At 40.2% G+C, this 18811-nt stretch overlaps 1 protein-coding gene across 2 annotated transcripts in view; it reads right to left on the bottom strand.

The window, feature by feature from the left end:
- Positions 1–320: 320 nt before the first annotated feature.
- The window catches only part of CNTN5 (contactin 5), a 955706-nt gene continuing 937215 nt past the window's right edge, over positions 321–18811 (bottom strand). Inside the window, exons 22-25 of one of the 2 annotated variants that reach the window (XM_074957075.1) lie at positions 12228–12414; positions 11680–11792; positions 10086–10254; positions 321–3208 (exon numbers count right to left, since the gene is read on the bottom strand). In XM_074957075.1, coding sequence (XP_074813176.1) covers positions 3105–3208; positions 10086–10254; positions 11680–11792; positions 12228–12414 — 573 coding nt within the window. In that variant the 3' untranslated portion in view covers positions 321–3104. The remainder of the gene's footprint in view (positions 3209–10085; positions 10255–11679; positions 11793–12227; positions 12415–18811) is intronic. The other variant, XM_074957069.1, reaches the window with a different exon arrangement.

Here is an 18811-nt window from a genome sequence, read left to right as displayed (position 1 = left end):
GTATTTTTTGGTATTTAAATACAAAGGTTACACCATCCCAGAAGAAATTAACATATGCTTGAAATGATAAAGGCTCCATATCAAAAAAATCTTTTGATTTTGCTGGTCAGATATTCCAGATGCACTACGGTTGATTCCTATTTTCTTCTCGAAAGACATGTGGAACAGGTGAGTGTGCTTGTTAGAATCCACACTATTACCGGCATTCTATCCTGAATAAACACTATTCCGAGGCTGATAGGACATAAGATAAAAGTCAATAAAAAGAGAATTATTTATTAAAAAGGTCTAATGTTACAAGAACAGTACACAGGACCTATTATTTTTACTGTGTCTTTCACATAGTATATACCATTATATATAGTTTATATACAGATTGTATACAATATAGCTAAAATTTTGAGATGGGCCGTGACAGTAACGTTGTTTTGGACTGCAAACAAAATTTCTTTGATTCATTTTTTAATTTTATTTTCAAAACAGCTCTTGCAGTGTTATACAAAAATACAGTCTTTTTAGTGACTGCCCTGTTACAAGCTCATTCAAGAAAAAAAAGAAAACTCTTTTCACAGCTAAAAATTAATGTATCATGATAAGGAACATTGCCTTCTGCAAAGTAACAAATATGTAATACATAGATACTTAAACATTTAAAACATGTTTATTAATATATTTAAGATGCAAAATACATATTCTGTTCCTGTTGACTATAAAACATATCCCCTTGTGTCCCTGCAGTACAATTACATGACCTGAAGGTGTGTTCCATATTTCCACCGCTATTTTGATGCTACTGATCCAGATATAAGTAGATGTACTTATATCCATTTATCCACACTAGACTTTGATACTTGTCATTAACCATATCCATTTAGTGTATTCAGAAATTTGTTTGACTAGAATGCCACCAATGGTGACGGTAACCTCTTTGATTATGAATACCCCTGATTGAACTGCACTGGTTCTGGTTCATTATTGATGCTGATTTTTCTTTAGAAACATAAGCCTGGTCATGCAAGCTCTCTTGCATAATGAAAATGCTTCTGTTTTGCAAACCATAGCAGGTATTTGCTTTGTTTCAACTTGCTCTATCAGCAATGGCAGAGAAGCCAATGTTCACTGCATGCAATCTATTCCATCCCCGCTTCTTTGACCACAAACTGTTATTTCAGAAGAAGTTGTTCAAGGAAGTCCTTTTCTTGTCTTTTATCTCAAAACTTTTGGTTCTCAGATACTTGTCCTATCGTTGCTCTCCTAGCAATATGGTGACTAAGAGTCTTTAAAACCTGGTTCTGGGGTGATCTGAATAGCATCTTTAAAATTCTCAGTGGGTATAAAGAAAATGATTCTAATGGCCTTTGAAAAAAATATTTTTGTAAAATGTTCAGAAAGATAAAAAATGAAAATCTATCTTTCATCCAGTTTTGTACAACTTTTGAGTATCTGCTCTGCTATGGTGCTTCCCTGGCTGTTATTTTAAAGGTGTAAGAAATGGCACATTTGGAATGTGCTGACAAGCAAGCAAAGTGATAGAATTTTTGTTAGAGAACCAGTGCCTGAATTAGATCTCTTTGAAAAGAGTTAGAGAATCAGCTATCCGAGTTATGCTACCAGGACTTTCCCAATAAAATGATTTGAGCACAACACACTTGATTACTGCAAACAAGGTAAAGGTCATCCTGGGCACAGTCCCTACAAACACGGTAGTAAAAAGTCCCCTTGCTGAGAACATCACACACACCACACTGTACAAATGCACACACACTCCATATACACTAGGGGTCATTTTGGCTTAGGTGCCAGCATGAGGAAAGGCCTTTAGATCTAGAATGGGAACTCCTCCTAACTGATTACAGAATGGAGAAAAGACTGATACAGCAGAATAATGGCTGGGATTAAAGCTGTTAGCACACAGTCCCTATAAAACCAATCTCTATCTGGTGAGCTCTAGAAGAAGGTCCAGTAGCCTTGCCAACTGGAAACCTTGCTTGATAATTCTTATTTATCCAAGTGTCATTTGGGACACAACATTCCTCGAAGCATATTCTAATTGAACTCTGCATGTTTGCATGACTACATTCCATGAAATATTACGGTCTCTCCATGATATGCATTCTTATATACTTCAGCTTTAGCTTAATTACCAAATATATAAAGTACAGTACCATACAAAAATGGACTAAAAAAATAAGTCTAAGACTGACAGGAAAAAAGCAGATTTGTCTCCTTGCATTCCTTTTATTTGCCCACTTAGCAACTACTGTATGTTATGATTAAATGCCCAATGGTGGTTTAACTGCTATATGCACTGTTAATGAATTTAGACTATTTATTTTTCTATTCAAAATAAACATTTACTTCCTCTGCAATTAAATTATACAATATTTGATGAAAAACAATAGCATTTATTTCCTTTTAAGTTTGTGTTCAGTCATTTCCAGTTTACCTTGCAATAAAATTAATGGCTTCTTCTCTGCTCTGTTCTCTTTCTCTGGGGGTGCTTTCAAAACATCAGATTGACAAATTTTGCTAATTCCATATGTATTCATACATTTTCCAGAAAATATTTCCTGTACTTATCCAGTGGGCATATAACTGAACTTTTTCTTCTCTCCTACTGCCTTGTCACTGTGAGCAGCCAGCCTTAGGGGAAGCAACAAAAGCACTAGCTTCAAAGTCCTTTTCAAACTTCACTCATTAAAAAAAAAATTCCAAACAAAACCAATGTACTGTACTAGACACCACTATTTAAACAACTAATGGTACACAACTGGGGATCACCAAATTTAAACATATTAAAAAAGTAAAGTACATTTGACAGAAATTACATTTGCTTACAAAAGTTTATTACATACAATCTGCATATTTTTGTTGGGCCAGTAAGTGTCCCCTCCCCAAAGAGAGGACATCTACAAAAACTGAAGAGAAAAACCTGATGAATCATTTATCTTTTTTCCAACACTCCTCTAAGTGCACCATGTGTATTTCTATGGGTCTTTAGGCATTTGCTTAGGGTTCCAGCTTCTTCATGAACATAAAGCTCCATCCATTGGTGTTATCAAGCTAAAGCAAACAAACAATGAAAAATAAAAGGTCTGCAGTCTTCACCATGAGGTGGAAGGGACCATCAGTGCCAAGAGCAATGTTACAGATGACGAAGACGTAGAGAGAGCATGTAAAGTGGATTGAGAGCTTGTAACTTTTCCACCTGAAATGAAAAACAAAAACAAACAGGGAACAAATGTAATAAACTGTTCTTTCCATATTTGTCAAGAACAAATCATGTCAAACCAACTTAATAGCTTTCTTTGACAGGGTAACAAGCCTTGTGTATGGGGTGGGGGGGGGAGTGGTAGATGTGGTATATCTTGACTTTAGTAAGGCTTTTGATACTGTCTCACATGACCTTCTCATAAACAAACTAGGGAAATAACCTAGATGGAGCTACTATAAGTTGGGTGCATAAGTGGTTGGAAAACCATTTCCAGAGAGTAGTTATCAGTGGTTTACAGTCAAGCTGGAAGGGCATAATGAGTGGGGTCCTGCAGGGATCAGTTCTAGGTCCAGTTCTGTTCAATATCTTCATCAATGATTTAGATAATGGCATAGAGAGTACACTTATAAAATTTGCAGACAGTACCAAGCTGGGAGGGGTTGCAAGTGCTTTGGAGGAGAGGATTAAGATTCAAAATTATCTGGACAAACTGGAGAAATGGTCAGAAGTAAATAGGATGAAATTCAATAAGGACAAATGCAAAGTACTCCTCTTAGGAAGGAACAATCTGTTGCGTACATACAAAATGGGAAATGACTGCCTAGGAAGGAGAACTGCAGAGAGGGATCTGGGGTTCTTAGCTAAATATGAGTCAATAGTGTAACACTGTTGCAAAGAAAGCAAACATCATTCTGGGATGTATTAGCAGGAGTGTTGTAAGCAAGACACGAGAAGTAATTCTTCTGTTCCTCTCCACGCTGATTAGGCTTCAGTTGGAGTACTGTGTCCAGTTCTGGGTGTCACATTTCAGAAAAGATGAGGACAAATTGGAGAAAGTCTAGAGAAGAGCAACAAAAATGATCAAAGCTCCAGAAAACATGACCTATGAGGGCAGACTGAAAAAATTGGGTTTGTTTGGAGAAGAGAAGACTGGGGTGGGGGACATAAAACATTGTTGCATGGAGGAGGGAAACAATTGTTCTCTTTAACCTCTGAGGACAGGATAAGAAGCTTAAATTGCTGCAAGGGTGGTTAAGGTTGGACATTAGAAAAAACTTCCTAACTGTCAGAGTAGTTAAGCACTGGAATAAATTGCCTATGGAGTATTTGGACTCTCCGTCATTGGAGATTTAGGTTAGACAAACACCTGTAAAGGGTGGTCTAGATAATACTTAGTCCTGCCTTGTGCAGGGGACTGAACTAAAAGACCTCTCAAGGTCCCTTCCAGTCTTACTATTCCATGATTCTATTATTCTATTTAGAAGCTGTCAACAAAATGAGTAAAAATGAGATACAGGACCTTTCCCTTCATATGTACTGAATTTAAGAGAATCTGTAGTTCTGTGGAGTTAGAATCCTGATGTATGGCACCACTCATTTCATAATGGCCAGAGGAGTATAAAGGAAAACAATACATTTCCAAGTTACCATTTCACCTGCGGTTACCAAACGTTCATCCATAATTGTTACTGGACTCCTACCATTTGAGTGCCTTTATGTGCATATTAGGAGGAAAAAAAATAAATTAGTTTCTTTTGTGAGTTGGTCACAGTAGCCATCAGTTTGGAGAAATGAATGTACTCTGATGACGCTATTTCTGTGTATGGGATTTTACTGAAGAATATTTCCATAAATATATTTATCATGAGAATGATAGTAATAATTACATTAAAGTTCTGGTATGTGCTTCTGTCTAAGAGAGGATGGACCCAGATCCTCAGGTTATTTCAGTTGATGGAATTTCATTGCAATTTATACTAGCTGAGGATCTGGCTATAATAATTGTTCACGGCTAGTTGCCTTTTAAACTAGGGACTGTTTGTTCCCAAGAAAATGTGACAATATTGGTGGAAAAGTGTTGGTATAAAGTGCTCAGTGATCTCATTCCTCACACTGTCACCAGTTTTCAATAGGAACACTGTAGGCGTGTTTCTGCTCTGAGTTTCACCAGTGTGAATCAGGAGGAATTCCACTGAAGCCATAGAGCTTTCATAAATGTGTGAGAACAACACAAAGTCCTATATTCTTGTGAGACTAATATAACCCACCAGTTTTATACTATTTTAAGATATGGTAAAATTACTTTATTCTATTTTTTTACTATGCATGAAAAATTGCAAGTGGTTTTACTAAGAGGCTGCAAATTTGTGAATGAGGAAGGGATCACAGTTTAAGTTAATATACATTTCTTTGCATATCAGAGTCCAAGCTCTTTGACTACAATACTAAATTGAAATAATGTCACAACATGACAAAAACTGGAGCTCACTGGTGAGCGTGCCAGGGTCTGCCAGCCATATTTGCTCAAAAAGCCAACTCCTATCATATATTTTCAGATATATTTTCATTCTGCTTTTTGTGATGAAGAGGCTGGAAGTCAGATTTCTCTTGCCAAGGAGCCCCTAACTTCTTCAAAATATCGACTAATACACAAACGTTGTCCATCTTGACGTGTTCTTAAATCTTTTCCTACTCCCTAACAGACAGCTGTTTTTTTTCTTCCTCAGATAAGTCTCTCTTTTCCTCATACCAACTGGAACTTTGCCTTTATCTTGCACCTGAGAAGCAGGGAGTCCTCAGGTGATGCCATTTTAGATTTAGTATTGGTAAGTATCGAGGACTGCACAGAAAAACTGGTTATAGAGAACAGTCTTGGATTGAGTGATCATGAGTTAATTCAGTTTAAACTAAATGGAAGGATAAACAAAAATAGGTCTGCAACTAGGGTTCTTGATTTTAAAATGGCAAACTTAAAACAATTAAGGGAATTAGGGAATTGACTGGACTGAAAAAACTCCAGGATATGAATGTGCAGGAGGTTTGGAATTACTTAAAGTCAAAGCTACAGAAATGATCTGAAGCCTGCATCCCAAGCAAGGGGAAAAAACTCACAAAGAAGAGTTGCAGACTAAACTGGATGACCCAGCATCTCAAACAGGTTATTAAGAGAAAGCTGACAGCCTACAATGAATGGAAGATGGGCGGGATCAGCAAGGAAAGCTACCTCTTGGAGGTCAGAAAGCGTAGGGATCAAGTAAGTACTGCCAAAAGCCAAGCAAAGCTGGACTTTGCAAAGGAAATTAAAACCAATAGTAAAAGTTTCTTAGCCTTTTAAATAAAAGGAAAATAAGGAAAGAAGAAGTGGGACCACTAAGCACTGAGGATGGGTGGAAATTAAAGATAATCCTATGTATGGCTTAATATCTAAATGTATACATTGCCTCAGTTTTAATAAGGGTAATCAGGAGCTTGGGGAAGTGGAATGGTGGTTAATGAGAAGAATATGATAGTAGAAATTACAACATCTAAGGTGGAAGCCAAACTCAAACAGCCTAATGGGATCAAATCAGAAGGCCTGATAATCTCCACCCAAGAATATTAAAGGAACTGGCACATGAAATTGCAAGCCCCATAGCAAGGATTTTTAATGAATCTGTAAACTCAAGGTTACACGCTATGACTGGAGAATTGTCAGTATTGTCATTGTTCGCTTATCCTCTTGCAATGGGGAGACGTGTGCAGTGGAGTGTTTTGGAAAATTTTCTGAATATATATTTATACATGTTGCTATATGTTTATGCTCAAGAAGGCAAGGTCAAAGAAATGGGACCTGCACTTGGAGAGGAAGGTGGTGTAGTTAGTCGTGGTCCTTAGTTCCTATAGGAGCACATTTCACAGCCATTTTATTAGTGCCACAGTCTTCATCCTGGAGCTTTTGGCAGTCTTTTACATATTCTGGACTCAGGCCATTGAGGTCTTTGAAGATAAGGACTGAAATCTTGAACTTGATTCAAAATTCTATAGGAAGCCACAGTAGAGAGCAAAGGACAGGCTTGATGTGTTTTCTGTAGCCGGTATTGCTGAGGAGATGTACTATAGCACTCAGCCCCAGCTGAAAGCTTTATGTCCAGAAATATCACATTGCTGTCATCCAGCCATGAGGTAATGAAGACTTCAATAACTGAGGCCATTTCATTGCCCTCTAGGGTAGGACGGAGTGTCCTAGCCCACCAGAGATGGTAGATGTTGCTCTGTGAGAGCTCAGTGTTAGTAAGGAATACAAGAGAACTCCTTAAATTGTGGACTGAATTGACCAGTTGTAGGTGGTACCATCAATCAAGGGAGTCAGCACTGTTGCTGCAAACTGTCCAAAATGCTTTCCTCTATCCACTATCATAACCCTTGTCTTGCTTGGGTTCAACTTCAATCAGCAGTTCTTCATCCATAAACTAATCTCATCCAAACACTGGGCCTTCTTGATGGTAGTGGTATGTGGTGTAGGACAGGAAGAGCTGTGTCTCATTTGCATACTGCTGGCATATGTAGTTGTCTGACCAATTAATCTTGTGTCTATATTTAGATGCTAAATAGGACCAGCGAGAGAACTGATCCTTTTGGGATTCCACAATTGAGGGGTCTATTTGTGAAGTTGCAGTTTTCCATCACTACTAGTTGGAGGCATCCCTCCAGTAATTATTCTAACCATTTTAGCATATTACTTTGGACCCCTGTCACCTCTGTCAGGTGAGACAGTAGTATTTCATGCCTGACAATGTCAACACTGCAGAGAGGTCCAGGAGGATGAGAATGGATGTCTGTCCTCTATCCATTGACAGACATTCATCAATGCCACTAAAGCTGTTTTCATCCCATGTCCTGGCCTGAATCCAGATTGTACCAGGTCCAGGACACTAGTTTCAATTAGATGAACCTGAAGCTGGCCTTTAGCTAGCTTATCTATGAGCTTGGTCAGGAACAGGAGGTTTGGTCCTGGGTAAAAGTTGGGTAGAACTGAAGCGTCCAGGGTGGGTTTCTTTGGTGTTGGTCGGATTATTGGGTGTCTGAAGGAGGAAGGGGAGACTCCATCCCTGAATGAGGCATTGATTATTTCAGTGAGACATTGCACCAGTTGCTCACAACTTTTTTACAAGCCAGGAAGGGCCTGGGTCAGATTCATAAGTCTTGGGTCGTGATTCCATTAGGGTGTGAAGAACGTTTTGATAAGTCAAAGTACTGAACTCGGTGAATGAAGGTGGGTGGGTGCAGGTGGAGTGGTCGGTGCAGATGGGGCAGATCCAGGTTATATGTGAAGCCTTCCTGAATGTGCATGAACTTTTCACTGAAGTGAGATGATAAGAACATAAGAACGGCCATACTGGGTCAGACCAAAGGTCTATCGAGCCCAGTATCCTGTCTTCCGACAGCGGCCAATGCCAGGTGTCCCCAGAGGGAATGAACAGAACAGGTAATCATCAAGTGATCCATCCCCTGTCACCCATTCCCAGCGTCTGGCAAACAGACGAGGGACGCCATCCTTGCCCATCCTGGCTAATATCCATTTATGGACCTATCCTCCATAAATTTTTCTAGTTCTTTTTTGAACCCTGTTACAGTCTTGGCCTTCATTGTATCCTCTGGCAAAGAGTTCCATAGGTTGACTGTGCACTGTGTGAAGAAATTCTTCCTTTTGTTTCTTTTAAGCCTGCTGCCTATTAATTTCATTTGGTGACCCCTAGTTTTTGTGTTATGAGGAGTAAATAACACTTTCTTATTTTTTCTCTACACCATTCATGATTTTATAGACCTCTATCATATTCTCCCTTAGTCATCTCTTTTCCAAGCTGAAAAATTCCTGTCTTATTAATCTCTATAGCTCTTCACAGTATTTGGTACTTGGTTCTGATACACTATCTCATACATACTATGTGACAGATTTATCTTCATGTGTAGGCTTCAATAGGGAAAATATATTTGTAGCCAATGTCCCCTTGTGAATACACTTAGTCAGGTCCAGCCTTAGGGAAAATGGTGCCCCAGGAGAACTTGTATTTTGGTGCCTTTGGCCCCCACAGGCACTCCGGTCCCCCATCGCCCCGACCCCTGCGGGCTCCCCCCAATCACCTGCTGCCTCTCCCCAGTGCTTAATTTGTACTGAAAGAGGTACAGGGGCTCAGCCTCAACACAAATTAAGCACTGGTTGGGTGGCTGGTGCTGGCTGGGCGCCCAGCTCTGAGTTTTGGGGTGTGTGTGTGTGAGTGTGTGTGTGTGTGTGTGTTGGGGGAATGTGTGCGTGTGTGAGAGAGAGAGCATGTGTTGGGGAGTGTGTGTATGTTAGGGAGAGAGTGTGTGTGTGTGTGTGTGAGAGAGAAAGAGCGTGTGTTGGGGGGGAGAGTGTGTGTGCCTGAGTGAGTGTGACAGTGCGCTGTCTCTCTAAGAAGACCATTCAGCGCCAACTCACAGGTGCCAGCACAGACATGCTCCCCCTGACTCCCACCCCAGCTCAGCGGAGACCAGGTAGGGGGAGAGGGACACCTCGACATCAGCGGGCCCCCCACTCCCCCTCCGGCACAGCAAACAGGAGGCTCAAGGTCCTGAGCTTGGCTAGGGATGGCTCCATGGGCTGGGGGCAGACGGGAGGCAGGATCAGCAGTGGCTGCAGATGGCAGTGGAGCAGGGCAGCGAGGGAGGAGGGGCGCCCCCGCTTCAGAGGAGTTACCTGGCTGGTCCAGCTGCCACCCCTGAAGCTTGGTCTGTCCCTCCTCTCCAGATGCTGCCCTGGCTGTTGGTAGGACACGTGGGTGGGCGGTACCAACATAGCGCCCCCTTGAGTACCGTGCCCTGGGTGGCGGCCCAGCCTGCCCAACCCTAAGGCTGGCTCTGCACTTACTTAACAAGTACACACCCATAATCCTGTTTGGTTTTCTTAGTTGTATGTTCAATTACACAGTAGCTCTGAAACGGAATCATTTAACCAATGACTTTATCTAATAACTATATTATCCATTGAAGTTAATATGTATTAATTAAGTGTAGTATGGTGTCATTTTAAGAATATGACAGGCCTGTATTCAAAATATAATCATGAACTTACCTGAAAAAGACGGTACCCTGATTTGGGAGCTGGCTGTCCCATCCCCTCCTTCACTGACTGCACAAACCTCTATGATATAGACACCAACATCAGGAAGAAGTACCACTGCAGAGGTTTTCTGTGTTTCAATTACTTGACTATTGCTGTGGCCTTCTTGCCTAAACAAGACCTATGGATGATACAGGAGCTTTAGAATCACTACAATAATCTTAGGTTAAATACTGGACTCTTTACTCAGGCAAAATTGCCATTGAAGGCAAAAAGTACTTTATGTGAGAAAGGACTAGAGGAAGGACTGGAGGATTTGATGCTTCATCTTTAAATAGAGAACTTGGTCTTTCTTTTTCCTGAAGTTTTTTTCAAAATACTGTCAAAGACAGAGCCCAATTCAAAGTCCATTGAAATCAATGGAAAGACTCCATTCACTTGGAATGGCTGGCTATTGAAATATGAAGATTCAGTATTTGTCCTCCAGTTTGGAGTAAACACACAGACACTAACTGAAGTGAAAGCGAACTTCAAAAATATTTTTAGAGTAAAGTTAGATTCAGATACGTATCAAAAAATTCACATGGATATCCAGATCTTCTGGGTATCCAGCTTCAAACTGAATGAAGATACTCTGAAGTAGAGCCTCATCAGGTGTAAACCAGCCGACTAGCTGAACCGAGGATTTGGCCCCCCTCTTGTAAAATTCAGTGCACCCTTGTCTTGGTTCAGTGAGCAATACAAGTGCATACGTAGCTGTTGTTGCAGCATTTCAGTATGTAGACTTCTATTCCCAGACAAAACTGGCAAGGTTAGAGAAAATGTAAAGAAGTTACCTGAACTTTTTTTGAACCTCAAACATTTTGATAAAGGTTAAGGTAGTTTCTACTTGATCCAAACCAATTTACACTTTCCTGATACGATATTTGCAGTGATACAGAGAATACCAGGCACTTTATTCTATAGGTATAATTATGTATGTATGCATGTATATATGTATGTTTCAAAATATAATTATAAAGAAGAATACACGCACATACACATATATATAAATTTTTGTTTTGCTTTAAAAGACTGTACTGGATTCCTATGATTTTCCCATTTTATATTATGTGTTACTTATGGCTCTTTTCAGTTTTCACTCTTTAAAACTTCAAAAACTTAAAATGCCAGATGTTACAGTCACAGATTGCTGAATACCACCAACATACTCATAACGGCTCTCAATATTTGTACTTCTGCTCTAATTTTAATGCTATTGAAGATGCTTTATCCTTCTGCATTTCTCTAAATCCTACTGCAAACACAATTAAATTTAAGTGTTATCATTTATTTCACTGCAGGCTTGTCTTATTAATAGCCACTTCTGGACCAGATGTGATGGAGTAATCACCTCAGAAGGTGCATACTCAGTTTATAATAAGCAGTTGACAATCACCATTTGGAAAATACAACATAGAGAAGTACTGGGACATTTAGTTCTTTTCAATGCTTTATATATATATATCTGGGTGGAACAAGTTTGCAGATGATCTGTACAATATAGAAAGCAAGCAAGAAAGAAAAGGGTAATTTGGAAGATGCGTGAGAGAGGGCCAAGACTGACCTTGTATCCCATTACATCAGATTCATTTGCTAGAGGTCTAACTGGCTCCCATCCCAGAGACACATGAGAGCCATCTTGCATCCACATAATATTGGTTGGTGCCTGGCTGGGAGCTGAGCAAAAAGAAGAATAAAATGACACCATGCACTTAAACATACTTCTGCTTTTTTAAATTTTGGTGAGCATTTTAATCTTTTATTACATTTATGGTTGGCTGCATTCACAGATTCCTTCTCTAGCTGGAGTCTAATAAGGTGGTTTTTGCTCCAGGAGTGTCATTTTAATAGCTACAGTATAGAGCTTATTAACCTGAATCCTTTTATCTCTCTTCTGTCAAAAATGCTTAGCCTTGTTTTCCAGGAAGATAACATTTGTCTATTCTGAATGCAAATTTTGTCATGTCACTTTAAAATTCAGATATAAGCATAGAAGCATAGCCATGAATCAAAACTATATACCAGCTCTGCTTATTATATACCCCAGCTAAAGAGAAATCCAGAGCTGGTAAGACTTTTTTCCACACACAGAGAAGAATCCAGGTCACTTACGGGATTTCTTGGTGGCTGCACGGACTGTGCTACTCGGTGGTCCATATCCTGCAGCATTGTACGCCCTCACTGTTAGGTGATATAATGTGTTTCCTTCTAATCCTGTCAAAATGATGGATGACTCATTTCCTTCAGTTTTGACTTTTTCTGCCGCTTCTTCCTGCTCCATATCTTTCCAGTAACCAACCTGCCAATGAGTGACCATTTGGAGGATTAATCTAGGCATTCGTGAAACTTCCTTTTTATTTGCTATTGCTTACTTTTTTGGAAGCCACTCCTGTCATCAAATTAACAGGTCCTTTTAAACACGTGGGAATTGTAACCTCAGCTCACACATGAGTGGTGCTTGTCACACCTCTCCAGATGTCTAGAGTCAGCATACCACATTATTACTCACAGCATCATTGAAATGCAATGCATTACATTTTGCCAGCATGAGATGTTGTGACTAGCTAGACACAACAGCAGAGAATAATTTCTGACAGAATAAGAACTTAAAAGAATTCAAGGAGAACTCACCTCTCATAGGTTTCAGAGTAACAGCCGTGTTAGCCTGTATTCGCAAAAAGAAAAGGAGTACTTGTGGCACCTTAGAGACTAACCAATTTAGTTGAGCATAAGCTTTCGTGAGCTACAGCATCTGATGAAGTGAGCTGTAGCTCATGAAAGCTTATGCTCAAATAAATTGGTTAGTCTCTAAGGTGCCACAAGTACTCCTTTTCTTTTCACCTCTCATAGATCATCAAAAACATTTACCATACAACCCAGGAAAGCTTTGACTGAATCATTTGAAGAAGTGGCACAATGGCCATGCATAATGCCCAGCCACAAGACCTGTGTCAATGTAATGAATAAGAGATGACAGAACACCTAAGAAAATCTTGTAGTGGGTTAATCTTATAGAAATAGCATTGCTGTGGGAGGGAAAGGAGAGAAGGAGATTAAGTTTTAGTTACTCAGATAGCAGCAGGTTTCTGTCAAATGTAATTTAGAAAGCATGCCTCTGCCACTCCTTTCCACACACAAAAGCTAAAGCTACCTTTGGTGGATCTAAGTCCATGCCTGTTGATAGCTGCACTGAGCTTGTCATATTCTCTAAAAGATTATACTATTCATAAACATTCTGAATATCGCCTTCTCTTCAGACTCAGGTATCTAATATTTATCAGACATCATAATAAAAAAGAAACTCTTTCTCCTATAGGTCTATCAATGGCATCCAACTCAGACAGCAGTGAGATTACATCATTCTCCAGGATTCAGGTGTCCCCTCAACAGAAGCTATTACTAAACAACCATTTGAATAGTTTATATTTAGCAGACCACTATTCATGCATCATACTGCTATCTCTGCATCATTCCTCTATCCATTGCATTTATTCCACCTTTTTACCTTTCCCTAAGGTTAGTTGTTTCAGAATAAGTTACTCATATTTCTCTAGACAAGATTTCCTCTGAGAAAAGGTCAGGGGATAATACTGTGCTCTTGGGAAAGTGTCCAAGATAATAGCGAACCAAAGAAATCCAGAGGTTCATAGGAAACATAAAATATAAAGTACAAGCCCACGGAGCAACCCTAGTTGTAGTGAGCAGTGGTTGGTATAATGGACCTGAGTCACCAGTGAACTACTCCAATTTTATCCTGGAGTAATACCACTGACAACCATTGGAGAAAGGCAATGGTTAATCAGGCCCAGTGTGCCATGAAAGAATCAATCAGTCATGAGACAGTTGTCCACTCCATGGGCCTGAATTTCCACAATGCTTTGCTCCTTGTGCAGTCATTTACATTATGTACTTAATCATATTACAATATCACATATTGATTGAGGCCACACTGTGTTAGGCACCCTACACTGTAGAGATGGTCCTCGCATTGAAGAATTTACTTTCTAAATAGGCAAGGACTGACAAAATATGGGAGGAGAAACAAGCTCAGTAAGGAAAAGTGAGTTGTCCAAGGTCACAGGTCCATGACAGAGCTGGGAGTAGAACCCAGTGGTGACATTCTGGCCTCACTGAAGTCCATGCCAAAGCTCCCATTGATTTCAGTAGGGCCAGGATTTCATACCAGGTCTCTGGAGTCCTGTTCTAGTGCTCTGTCCACTAGACCGTGCTGCTTCTCAAGTGACCATAAAGGTAAATTTACTCTGAAATTCTGATTTTGCAGCATTTTACACCCTCTTTACACACATGAAGACTGAAGGCTGTGGGGAATCAGGCCTGATGTTTGCATGGTGACTAACAGAAACAACTACATGTTATAGATTAGCTATTTTCTAGGGAGTTTCTACCACATTACACCTGAGTAGATACTATGGATGAGTGAATTTTGAAACCACAGGGACACAGTAGCAATCAACCCTTTTGAGGTTCATATTCTCTTAGGAACTGACTTTCTGCCAATGTCTATCAGGTGTTGTCAGTGGCATTCCTAAGCTAGGTTCATGTTCCTACATCAGGAAGAGCAAACACCATACAGGGGATAGACATGGGTGGCGTGTAATGGAGGCTGGAGGAGGCTAAGCCTCCCCAAACCTCTGCTAATGCTCCCCACCATGGCCTCAGGGCTGGGCCATGGCAAGGCTCAAAGATCCACCTGGGCGGTCAGGGCTCGGGCCGACGTGTCAGGGCTCAGGGCGGCTCGGGCAGGCTGTGGGGAGCTTGGGGCTCCTCTGGCCCTGGCAGGCGAGAGTGGGGTGGGGGACAGAGTGTGGGGGGCTCTGGTGGAAGAGGCAGGGCCTCGGGCAGAAGGGTGGGGCAGAGGCTAGCCTTCCTGAACTGGGGGGTTCACATGCTGCCCATGCCCATTTCCTCTGGACAACTAATTTCAAAAATGGCCTCCATACTACTTGACTTCTTCCAGGGCAGCAGACTGCCTGCAACTCTGCCTTTTTGCTGGCTTCTTTGAAGATAGTAGGCACATGGCCCTGCAGTTAAACACAAGCACAGAGTAGGAAGAGAACACACACCCTGCCAATTCTGCTGCACCACAAAGCACAGGAAGGAAACCTAAAGAAAAACGCAGATACTGCATAAAACCACACAGCAAAAGTCTGAACTGTGGCTACATAATTAAAGACTGCATTCTGGTTTCAAATGCAAAGTCCCTGAAACAAATTATTCCCTGTTTTAAAATCCCCTTATTATGTCTTCTGCGTGAGTTTACACTTGGATCTTAAAATATGGCTATGACTTTCTCTTTGTCTTTTCATACTCCCAGCCATCCATACCTTTTGTAATTGAGAAGAACAACTAGTTTTACCAAAAGGAAACTCAAATGGATTGCTGACAAAGGTCAGTGCTTGTGGAGCTTGTGTTGATCTGAACCCAGAAGATGTCACTGCAGACAATACAAAGTGTTGGATATAGTTGTAAATTGTGAGAGGAGTTGTTTTTATTAGTTACTTAAGCTACTTGAGTTCTTGTTGATGCTGACAATCCCACTTCCACTGATTACTTTTACAAACTTGTTTTTTTTTTCCTGCTAGGGTAGGTATGTATTTTCCTACAAAATTAACCATAGCCCCCAAAATTTTTGTAATGACTCCTTATCTTTTGAGTCAGCAGTATTATCAATGGCTTGTATTCACTGTGGATCAATCAGTAATTCCTGACTGGTCAGTTTTTTTCCTTGAAACGTTAACTCTTGCACTCTAAACGTACATTTTTTTTGTTATGTTTCAGTCCTCCTCCTTTTGCAATAGATAATTCTTTAGTTAATCTTATATCATCCTTCTCTAAAATTGTTACCTATACTAGTATATCATCTACATACACTTGTGTGGCATCTATATTTTTAAAAAGATTTTGTACTGCTCTATGAAAAACCTCTGGAGTTGAACATAATACAAAAGGTAATCTTTTAAAACAATAAGGTCCAAAAGGTGTGTTAAACGTACATAGCAATAGACTGTCTTGTTCCAATTATATTTGCCAAAATCCATCTGAAGCATCTAAAGAAGAAAAGTGATTTGCTCCTGACATGTATCCATATATTTCTTCCCTGGTCAGCATATTAAAATGTTCCCTTTTAACATAAGAGAGACAAGATAGGTGGGGTAATATCTTTTATTGGACCAACTTCTGTTGGTGAGAAAGACAAGCTTTCAAGCTCACACAGAGCTCTTCTTCAGGTCTGGAAAATGTAGTCAGACTGTCACAACTAAATACAAGAACAACAAGGAGTCCGGTGGCACCTTAAAGACTAACAGATTTATTTGGGCATAAGCTTTCGTGGGTAAAAAACCCACTTCTTCAGATGCATGGATTGAAAATTACGAATACAGGCATAAATATATATTGGCACACGAAGATAAGAGAGTAACCTTACACGTGGATAACCAATGTTGAAGGCCAATACAGTCAGGGTGGATGTTGTCCACTCCCAATAATTTATGAGGAGGTGTCAATACCAATAGAGGGAAAATTTCTTTTGTAGTGAGCCAGCCACTCCCAGTCCCTATTCAATCCCAAATTGATGGTGTTAAGTTTGCAAATGAATTGTAGCTCTCCAGTTTCTCTTTGAAGTCTGTTTTTGAAGTTTTTTTGTTGAAGAATGGCTACTTTTAAATCTGTTATTGAGTGTCCAGGGAGATTGAAGTGTTCTCCTACTGGCTTTTGTGTGTTACCATTCCAGATGTCTGATTTATGTCCATTTATCCTTTTACGTAGAGACTGTTTGGTTTGGCCAACAGACATGGCAGAGGGGCATTGCTGGCACATGATGGCATATATGGTAACATACAAAAGCCAGTAGGAGAACACATCAGTTTTGTATGTTCAATTTGGTATGTTACCGTTCCGGACGTCTGATGTCTCACAGACCTTGGGAGGCAGGCCAATCCTCACTTACAGACAGCCCCCCAACCCAAAGCAAATACTCACCAGCAACTACACACCACACCACAGAAACACTAACCCAGGAACAATCACTGTAACAAACCCCGTTGCTTTCTCTGTCCCCATATCTACTCTAGCGGCACCATCATAGGACCTAACCACATCAGCCACACCATCAGGGGCTCATTCACCTGCACATCTACTCATGTGATATATGCCATCATGTGCCAGCAATGCCCCTCTGCCATGTACGTTGGCCAAACCAGACAGTCTCTATGTAAAAGGATAAATGGACACAAATCAGACATCAGGAATGGTAACACACAAAAGCCAGTAGGAGAACACTTCAATCTCCCCGGACACTCAATAACAGATTTAAAAGTAGCCATTCTTCAACAAAAAAACTTCAAAAACAGACGTCAAAGAGACCCTGCAGAGCTACAATTAATTTGCAAACTTAACACCATCAATTTGGCCTTGAATAGGGACTGGGATTGGCTGGCTCACTGCAAAAGCAATTTTCCCTCTTTTGGTATTGACACCTCACATCCATCCTGACTGAATTGGCCTTCAACGTTGGTTCTCCATTAGTAAGATAACTCCCTTCTCTTCATGTGCCAATATATATTTATGCCTGTAACTGTAATTTTCACTTCATGCATCTGAAGAAGTGGGCTTTCTACCCACGAAAGCTTATGCCCAAATAAATCTGTTAGTGTTTAAGGTGCCACCGGGTTCCTTGTTGTTTTTGTGGATTCAGCCTAACACGCCTACCCCTCTGATACTTGAAACTAAATACAAGGTGGAAGAGATTGCTTAGCATAAGTAATTAAAACATACTTCAAGGGACCATTGAAGGTGATGTGGCCCATTAACACCCTTCCAGTCATAGGTGGGAAAGGCAGGGAGGAGAAAAAAGGCAGTTTAGGGTGGGAGAATTGTTAGTGGGTTATGGATTGTTTTAATAAGCCATAAATCCTGTGTCTCTATTTAGTCTGTGATTTTTTAGTTTCTAGCAAAGTTATGAATTTAAACTTTCAGATTCATCTTTTGAAGGTGTTGTGTAGATTTCCTGTTTGCTGTTTTGTTGCTAGGAATGGCATGCTCAGTATATGAGCTCTCCACGCTGATGAATGCTAAAGCTTCCTGGAGCTTTGAAAGGGGAGGGATGCATGCCTGCAAGGCAGCTGAGTCCATAACAGTAAGCAGAGCAGTCACGGAGGGCATTGTGGGATACTGGGGAAGGTCAGTTATGGTGACATAACGAACAGCAGGACCTACACTGACACTTTGTCGCTTTAACTTTGCCACAAAAAGCTCTATGCCGCTCGTCAAGGTGGTTTCATTTTGTCAGCAAAACAGTAGAGTTTTGCCACAAAAAGTAGCACTGTAGTGTGTCCATCTCCACGGTTTTGTTGGCAAAACCTGCCTTTTGCTGACAAAACTGTGTTATGTTGACAAGGCCTTAGATTTAGCGCTAAACATGTTTTGAAACCAAAAATAAGAAATACCTTGTCCCTCAACTACTACAAATCTGATGTCTTCTAAAGTTTGTTTAACAATGATCTGTAATTCAGAAATACCCATAACAGGATTTTTTTCATCGCTATAAAATTGTAAATTAATATGTATTTGTTCCCTTACTACAGGTTTTACTTTTAGACATTTTATAATTTTTTCTGAAATTAGCTTGTGAACCTGAATCTATTGCATAAGACATAGAATAGAATTTTTTTACTTTA

This window comes from Natator depressus, chromosome 1 (assembly GCF_965152275.1).
Source record: "Natator depressus isolate rNatDep1 chromosome 1, rNatDep2.hap1, whole genome shotgun sequence".
Lineage (NCBI taxonomy): Eukaryota > Metazoa > Chordata > Testudines > Cheloniidae > Natator > Natator depressus.
The sequence above is the reverse complement of the archived record's forward strand: the minus strand, read 5'-3'. Positions and strand labels throughout refer to the sequence as shown.